A 9,431-nucleotide genomic window follows, 5' to 3' on the forward strand; every position below is an offset into this window, starting at 1 on the left:
AGTCTCCATCTTGGGAGGTGATGTGTGGAATGGACACTTATGTGCCAAGCAGCTTCTTATATACACAATATATACCTGGCTGCCTGGCTAACCTTTGACCTGGCAGACATTTAGAACATGCTCTGCATTCCATGCAAGCACGCTTTTCCATCCCACGCCTGCATATGACAGCTTGACCTTTAACCAGAAACTATAACCGTAAACTCAGTGAACTTAACTTGCCCGGGGGCGTGGTTATAAGCACAACCTGTGTAGGAATTACTATGTCGTGTCACCCCCCCCCCACCCCCCCCCCCCCATCTCTCTCCCCATTTCCTGTCAGCCTACTGTCTGTAAATATAGGTGAAAGGTGAAAGACACGTACGTTAAAAACATAAGATAATAAGAGTGCTGGATCCAGGCTCCAAATTGGGGCTCAGGAGGTGGTTGCACCACCTCGCACTAAGTTCAAACGTAGCCTAGTAATTGCGTAAATGGCCTTTACGTCAAGACTTATGCATTACTAAAATGTAAGCTGTTGCACCACACAAATTAGTTATAACGTATCTCTAAGTAACAACTAAATATTTACGCAAGCCATGTGGCAGCACTAAGTCCCTAGGAGCAGTCTACTAACTTGTTATCATCATGGCTGACCGGGTTGATTTCATTGACGCATTAATTCAATATAACGAAAGACCCCGTCCTCGCCAGCGCGTTTTGCGAGACCGACTACACCCGCTTGATATTTATGATGATGTCGACATATTTGCCAGATTCCGTTTTAAAAGAGACGGCATTATGAAAATAACAGACGTGTTGGCTGAAGACATACACATACAGCACAATAGCGACTTGAACGGCGCGCTTCCCCCGAGTCTCCAAGTATGCGTCGCCCTGCGTTACTTCGCAACAGGGTCTATGCAAAACGTGGTTGGCGACACAATACAAATACACAAGTCTACGGTATGCAGGGCCGTGCGCAGGGTTGCGCTCGCCCTGTGCACGCGCATGAATGACTTTGTATACATGCCAGAAGAAAGCCAAAAGGTAAATTACATCAGACAAAAGTTCCATGCTGTGTCAGGGTTCCCAGACGTGATTGGCTGTATAGACGGGACTCACATCAAAATAGCACCTCCATCAGTGGATGAGAATGCCTACATCAACCGAAAAGGTTTCCACTCCCTCAATGTCCAAGTGGTTTGTGACGCTGACCTATTGTTCTTAAACTGTGTGATTAAGTGGCCCGGGGCAAAGCACGACAGTTTCATCCTGAAACGTTCCAGCCTATGGGAGGAGTTTGAGGCTGGACAGTTTTCTGGGATGCTACTGGGGGACTCCGGCTACCCACTGAGAAAGTGGCTCATGACACCATACATGAACCCATCCAACAGGGCACAGGAGAAATTCAACTATGCCCACTGCAGCACAAGATCTGCAGTTGAAAGGAGTATAGGAGTGTTGAAGAAGAGATGGGCGTGCTTGCACAAGGGTAGGAATCATATAGCCTATAGCAAATCAAGTCAGCGCACACACACATATATATATTACACACACGTGTCTTTGTATATTTAATTCTGACCAATATGGCATAGTTTAGGCCACACACACACACACATACACACACATTGTGTGTATGTTCACAAAAGTATTAATTCAGAATAATGTGAAATTCCCCATTTAATGGAATTCTATCTCTGGGACCACAATTAAATTGTTAATTTAACTCTGACAGTGTACAAATGTAACCAAACGCACCCGTTAGGTTCACATTTGTATACTCTGAGTTATGGTTCCTATCATTTAGCTGGGAGACCCCACTTTGGGAACCACTGTAAAAGCACTCATTATGCAGAATGGGTGCACCCCTGCAGGGGGTCCCGTTTCACAATTTATGTCTAAAAAATATTTTGAAAATAGCAGATCAACAAGCTCACGTTATACGTTTGAAGATCGCCATTTTCAAATAGGGCTTTTAATAATATCTACAAAGTAACTAAATGTATCAAATAATAGTGGAGTTATAGTTAGTTACTTTCCACTACTGTATTTTACCATATAGGGATTGTAATGAATCCTGACAGAGCAGCAGTTGTAGCTGCTGCATGCATAGTGCTGCACAACATGGCCATGCTGTGGAAGACGCCTTTCGAATTTCGAAAAGAGGATGCTGATGATGAAGTCCCACAAGATGTACCTGACTTTGATGCTCGCATGCAAGAGGGTGCTATAGTGAGGCAATATATTACCCAGAAACATTTCATGTAAACACATCAATAAGCAGAAATGGCGGTCACCATTCATGAGGCAATTTACTTTTATTTCTTAAGCGGGCCTCCTTGCTTTGGGTTATTGGACAATGCACCAGTGGTGTACACATCTGTCATGCACCCCTTTATTTAAATCTGTATAAAGATATGTTGTTGGGGAAGGGGGGGGGGGGGGGGGGGGGGGGGAGAGATACAGTACAAACATCTACGGTCAATGAGATATCCATATGAATATATTTTACTGATTAAATGTATGTCAATCATTTACAAATATATAGATAATTTAATAATCAATAAACTGTACAGATATTTAAATACAATTAATGTACTATCATATCAAACAATCTTTGCAGTAAACAATATATTTGATACATAAAATATCAACAACCCTGACACATCATGGAACTTTTGTCTGGTGTAATTTATCTTTTGGCTTTCTTCTGTCGTGTATACAAAGTCATTAATGCACAGGGCGAGCGCAACCCCGTCTCTTTCAAAACGGAATCTGGCAAATATGTCAGCATCATAAATATCAAGCGGGTGTAGTCGGTCTCGCAAAACGCGTTGGCGACGACGGGGTCTTTCGTTATATTGAATGAATGCGTCAATGCATACCATGGTATTTGTATTGTGTCGCCAACCACGTTTGGCAATATAAATATATAAATATAAAATATAAATGTCAAAATCATAAAGTCAGTGAATGAATACTGACAGCAGTCTCACTGCATTGTAACAGTAATTGTAACAGTAACACAATTGGGAATATTATAGTTTGTTTTGATCCCGTTTTTTTTTGTTGGAATTGCTCTTGCATACAGCCAAGCAAATTAAGTGACATCACTAACGGAACATAAAAAAATAGTGCAGTATGTAGGCAAGTTTACAATTCAACTAAAGAGAAAGAATAACCAGAAGGCTTGAGCTCCTCTTGCAATTTTAGGATTTCAAGTTTTAATTTCATTTTTTCTAAGGACATATGCTCCCTCTCTGCTGTTATTTTCAAAGTTTCTTCTTCTATCTTCCCACATTCTAACTTTAAAAGCTTGCAACGCAAGACATCTACATTTTCAGTATCCTCGCTTTGTCGCTTCTGTTTTCTTTTGCCGTCAACAGAGGTACTTCTTGGGGTGACAACAGAGGTAGTTGGGGTGACAACAGAGGTACTTGGGGCGGCAACAGAGATACTTGGAATGACCGAGACATCTGTTTGTTCCGGGGAGTCTGGGATGTGTTCACCAGTGATCAAACGAAACAGCTAATTTGCTGATTCTGGAGTGAAGAGCCAATCTGTGGCCTGCTGACTCTGCTGGCTTTCAGGAACAGTTGCGAGAAGAAAAAAAAACAATAAGAAAGAAATTACCTATGTTGAAACCATAGACTTTAGTTTACAGTATGCCAGGATGTTTACAATGACAATTAACCCATTCTGGGCGGGAACTCCTTGTGTTATACTTTAGCTATTGAAAAATAGCAGATCTACAATCTCATAGCACGGCACCGAGTGCCGCACTACGAGCTTGTAAATCTGCTATTTTTCAAAAATCGTGAAAAAATTTGGCGCAAATCTTTGAATACATATACCGGTATTCTTTCAGAGCGAACGTTTTAAACTCAAATATTTGCCTCTAAGGGGTTCATGGAATAACATATTTCCAGATGGGGTTCGATCTGGCCAATTACATATAATTGTTGGGGACGTTGACATGGAATATTGAGCACACCGATTTAGAAACAGGTATTTCAGAAAACTGTCATGATTCCTGCACTAAGGTGTTTGAGTAACAAAATGCTCATTAATCATATATCATTTCAATTGGATCTTTTCATAAACAAAATTACCATTTAAATATATTATTCAATTGGATCTTTTATCATACATTAACTGATTACCGTGGGTTGGTGGTGGAGCTGTGTGTTCGGACCGTTTAGGTGGTGCAGCAACCTTTCTTCCACTCTCTACCCCTCCTCCTGAAACCCCAACTACAGTAGCAGAATCTTCTCCTATGATGTCAATGATTATAGTGGAATATGGCCCTGGGTCCGGTTTTGGACCACCACCAGTGGGGAAGTTTGTCGTCCTTGGATTGTCTTCCACTGCTTGGGTTTTAAGATCGCTCCATTTTTTCTTGATCTCTTTTAGCTCTCGTTGTCCACACCCCTTCGCATTTATTGCATCTACTATCCTGTTCCATGCATCGTTTTCTTTCTTATTTGTAACATACGAGTTGAATTTACTTTCATGAACAGACTGGTTCTCCTTGTAACCCTCGAGCAGTATCATAATCTCTTCATGACTGAAGTTCTTCTTTCTGTTGCGCTTCTCTTTCTCTGCCATCTTGGTCTGTGATGAGAAAATTTGATATTAGATATTATGAACCAAACTGCAAAAACTAAATCCACGCGGTAATTCATTCTATTTATGACAGAGAACTAAGTTAACATAGCGCGAGTGGGAAATGTTTTAAATTTGGTCAATGCTGCGGTGTAACAGTATAAGACGTTATTGTATTAGTTTTATTCTATAATTCAACGTCAGTTAATGGCTTTTGAAGATGCAGGCAGCAGACGAAACGGCGAGTTGCTTTGTTGACAAGATAACGTTTACTTCCTAGTGTAGAAACCGCTCGTTTTCATTGGATCCGGGAGCTATGACATAATTTTATGCGATTATACATTCTTTTAGGAACAGTCTAGGCACTACTAGTTACGTTATGCCTTAAACAGTCTTGGTGCAACCAGGGGACCAGGGTATTGACCAGGGTAGTGACCAGTGGCTCAGGGGACCAGGGTAGTGACCAGTGGCTCAGGGGACCAGGGTAGTGACCAGTGGCTCAGGGGACCAGCGTAGTGACCAGTGTCTCAGGGGACCAGGGTAGTGACCAGTGGCTCAGGGGACCAGGGTAGTGACCAGTGGCTCAGGGGACCAGGGTAGTGACTGTGGTGATATCTATTCTATGCTATGTGATTCTATGTGTTGCTATGACAACCAGATAGCATTTAGGTGCGGCAGGATGTCACATGACTTGATCTCTGTATGTTACCGTGTATGAATAAAGCCAACAGAACAGTACGTTACCTGTGTGGATATTGCATTATTATAGAGAACACGACATGGTGTCAGAAGTGACTGTGAAAAGGAATCAGCACTAAAGAGGTCTACAGTGACAGCGTGAGAGAAAAAAAGGCGATCGGCGAACGCTATGGCAGACGTGGAAGGAGGAGGCGGCGGCGGGGCTGCTAACAGAATGAATGTGAATCCTCCCGGCGCAACGTTTAGCATCCAGCCACCGGAGCCCTTTGAATGAATGAATGAATGAATGAATGAATGAATGAATGAAATTTTTATTTTCGTGTCATGCCACTTTGGCCCATCCCATATGGGATTATATGACACATTTTACAGAATACACTGAATACAACACTTCCTGTTCACACATTATTCTAACAAACAAACAAACAAAACAAAATAAAATAAAATAAAACAAAACGAAAACAATCATAACAAGGCCATTCTACATATAAATGGCCCTCCTCCTCATTGACCAGGCCTTCTCAAGGTACGAGGCAAATGAAAAAGTGTACTTCTGAAACAGGCGCTTCAGTCTCTCGAAGTCCTCCAGCCATACGAATTCATGGTTTGGGTCTATCTTATTAAAAAGCCTTTGATTTCTCCAAACCTCACGAGTGGACGAGATGGATCCGACGGTTCGAGAGGTTCCGTGAGGCAAGCAACTTATCGGCAAGCTCCGACGACAATCAAGTCAACACGCTGATCTATTGTATGGGAGACGAAGCCGATGACGTACTGCTTGGCTTGAAACTATCGGACGAGGACCAACACATATACAACAAAGTAAGGGATGGATTCCAGAGCTTCTTTATTGTGAAGAAGAACGTTGTGTATGAACGGGCACGCTTTAACATGCGCAGACAAGAGCCTAATGAAGCTGTGGATACTTTTGTCACTGCCTTATATGCACTAGCAGAACACTGCAATTATGGAACTTTGCATGACGAGCTAATTCGAGACAGGATTGTAGTAGGGCTGGCTGATATACGTCTGTCTGAACGCATGCAAATGGTAGATACTCTTGATCTGGAAAAAGCCATTAATATGGCGAGGCAGTCAGAAGAGATTAAAAAGCAGCAAAGCATATTGAGGAGTGGAGCTAGTGCTTCTCAAATGTTGGATGTGAGCTCTGTGAACAGGGGCTTCAAAGGCAGACAGCAAAGAGGAAAGTCAAGTCAAGAAACATGAAAAACAATGACTATAAGCCAGACTACCAACGTGTGTGCCGTGCTGGCACAGCGGTGCATGGCATAGACGAAGAGGAGGAAGAGGATGGCTTCTTTCTTGGCTCTGTGGCAACCGATGCAGAGGAGGGAGGCTTCTCTATTGGCTCTGTGTCGGCAGAGGCTGTCCAATGGACGGTCAATTTAGACATTATGGACAAAACCATTAAATTCAAGCTTGACACTGGAGCGGACGTTACTGTGGTGTCACAGGCTGTGTTTAATAGCCTCTTTGCAAGCTCGAAGCTGCCGGTTCTCCAGAAAGCAGAGAAACCACTATATGGTCCGGGGAGGGTTCCACTGGATGTCTTTGGGTTCGCCAGGCTGCAGCTGCGAGTCAGGGCCAAGCAGTCTATGGAAAAAGTCTACGTGGTCAATAACCTTGGCACGCCTTTGCTCGGGTTGCCAGCTATTCTAGCCCTGGGCTTGACCATCCGTGTTGAGGGCATAGACATGGGGACCCTGACTGAAATGTACCCAAAAATATGCACCGGCCTGGGGGGCGGTGCAACGACCGTATGCCGTTAAGCTAGCACACGGGGCTGTGCCATTTTCCCTGAAAACCCCACGGAGAATTCCACTGCCACTGGTGGAGCAGGTCAGGGAGAAGCTACAATGCATGGGGCCAACCGACTGGTGCGCCGGCATGGTGGTCGTGCCTAAAAAAAGGACAGCAAAAAAGTGCGCTTGTGCGTGGACCTGACTGGCTTAAACAAATACGTGTGCCGTGAAAAGTACATTTTGCCGTCAGTAGAGCAGGGCCTTGGAACACTGGCTGGAGCGGCGCTCTTCAGCAAACTAGATGCCAACATGGGCTTCTGGCAAGTTCCATTAACAGAGGATTCAGCCAAGTACACCACATTCATTACACCCTTTGGGGCGGTTTCATTTCAACCGTCTGCCATTTGGCATTGCCTCAGCACCCGAACATTTCCAGTGCATGATGGCTGAGGTCATTGAAGGACTAGAGGGTGTGGTCTGCCACATTGACGACCTGTTGGTGTGGGGGCGGGACCAAAAGGAGCATGACGCTCGACTGCATGCTGTGCTACGACGTGTAGGCTACAGAAAGCAGGCATCACATTGAATATGGATGAATGTGAGCTGAACAAGACTGAACTGTCGTTCCTGGGGCACATTGTGTCCGCCGCGGGCATTCGCCCTGACCCAAGGAAGACGGCGGCTGTGTTGGAGATGAACGAGCCCACAAATGTAGCAGAGCTATACGAAGCTTTCTTGGAATGGTCAACCAGCTGGGGAAGTTCTTGCCGCAGCTGGCGGAAAAAAGACAAAGCGCTCCGTGACCTACTCTCCAAGAAGAACGCCTGCGGGTCTGGGAAGGTAGACCAGGCAGCAGCATTTAAGACACTGAAGGAGGCACTGGCTTCTGCGCCTGTACTGGCAATGTAATGACGCATGCAAACAGAGACACTAAAGCTCCGTTCAGACCGAAGAAGCTGCTTTAAAACGCAAATGCGAAACTCTGGAAGACGCAGCTTTTTTTTTGAGAAAGTGGGCGTGTACAAGGTACCTGTCACTCAAGCTGCCTGGACTGGCTGTCTGGCTTTGAGACGAGAGAAAGAACACAGACATGTCTCCCCCCACTCCGCTCTCCTCTCCCCCAGGCCACGAGCGAAACCCTCCGGGCATTCTTTTTAAATGGCGGCTCTCTCTGTATGTAATGTTAATGTTGATTTAGTTGATGCAAGCCTGACACATTTTTATTTATTTATTAGGATATTACTATAGCATGCGCGATTGCGCTTCTCACTTGACAGCTTTCTACTCGCAGTGCAACACGTTGTGAGCTTGTAGATCGGCTCTCGCGCATGTTAAAAAACTCACAATTATAATAAGAACATAGGCTTATCTGCATTCTGCACTACGAATCCAACATTGTTTAGTGTAGTAAATGCCTGCAGTAGGCGGCAGGCCTATTGAAATTGTTTTGTTACGGAGCTCCTTGAGTCAGTTTACTGTCGGTCAGTGTGTGTGTGTGTGTGTGTGTGCAGGGTGTGTGTGTGTGTGTGTGTGTGTGTGTGGGGGGGGGGGGGCATATATATATTGTGGGAGGTCGGGTGGGAAATACAACTCAGAGTGCAGTTTCAGGGGTTAGACACACGATGGCGCCCCTTGCTTTATTTCTCCAACAGGTTCAAACAAAGTCAGTTTTCACAAACAGAACTCAGACAGTAATATTCTTTGCATGAGGTCCCGGCTCCGAGGCGGGAGTCGTCACTGCAGAGGATGAGAGGGGATGTTAGCATACGGTCAGAGCACAAGGTAAGTACAAAGTTGGGGCCTGAGACACCCGGTCTAGGCAGTCTACCAACTGGACCTTTGTATAACTCTTTCTCTTCTTCTTTTCCAGGTTCCAGAGGAGGCCCGGAGGCTCCCCCGGAGGTAGGTAAGGGGGTGCGTATCTTTCTCTATCCACAAGGCACAGAAGAGTACTTTAGAGTAGAAGTACTCGGATACGGGGTGGTGAGTAATTAGAGTAAAAGTACTTGGTATGGTACCGGGCGGGGATGGTACGGAGGGCCCCTTAGGCTCGGCCAACAGGAAGATACATAAGCATTTATATTCTTATTTCTCTCTATCTACTGGGTGGCCGTGTCGGTACGACAACGGCAGTCAGGGGGTTAACACAAAGTAAGCGCTCTAGTTTCTAACGGTCTTCTTTCACCGGGCCTGGCGGCGCAAGCCAACTTAAAGTCTCTTCAAGGGTGAAATAAACATAACACGGGCCTGTCTTCTTTCACAGGGTGTACGTGACACTTTATCTAGAGCCTGCTAGCTTCCATTAGTCTCTACGGGGTTATCTTCATTCAACAATCTTCAGTGTACAACACCACGGTGACACTCTTCATTCACAGTCTTCAT

General features: G+C 44.8%; 1 protein-coding gene across 1 annotated transcript; it reads left to right on the top strand.

Moving 5' to 3' along the window:
- Nucleotides 1-7,637: 7,637 nt before the first annotated feature.
- LOC308334111 (uncharacterized protein) lies at nucleotides 7,638-7,958 on the top strand (the record flags this gene model as incomplete). The annotated part of the gene is made up of 1 exon (XM_080790699.1): nucleotides 7,638-7,958. The coding sequence occupies one exon, from the start codon at nucleotides 7,638-7,640 to the stop codon at nucleotides 7,956-7,958; it is 321 nt and encodes a 106-aa protein (XP_080646825.1).
- Nucleotides 7,959-9,431: the final 1,473 nt, after the last annotated feature.

This window comes from Protomyctophum bolini (assembly GCF_963924005.1).
Source record: "Protomyctophum bolini genome assembly, chromosome: 19".
Lineage (NCBI taxonomy): Eukaryota > Metazoa > Chordata > Actinopteri > Myctophiformes > Myctophidae > Protomyctophum > Protomyctophum bolini.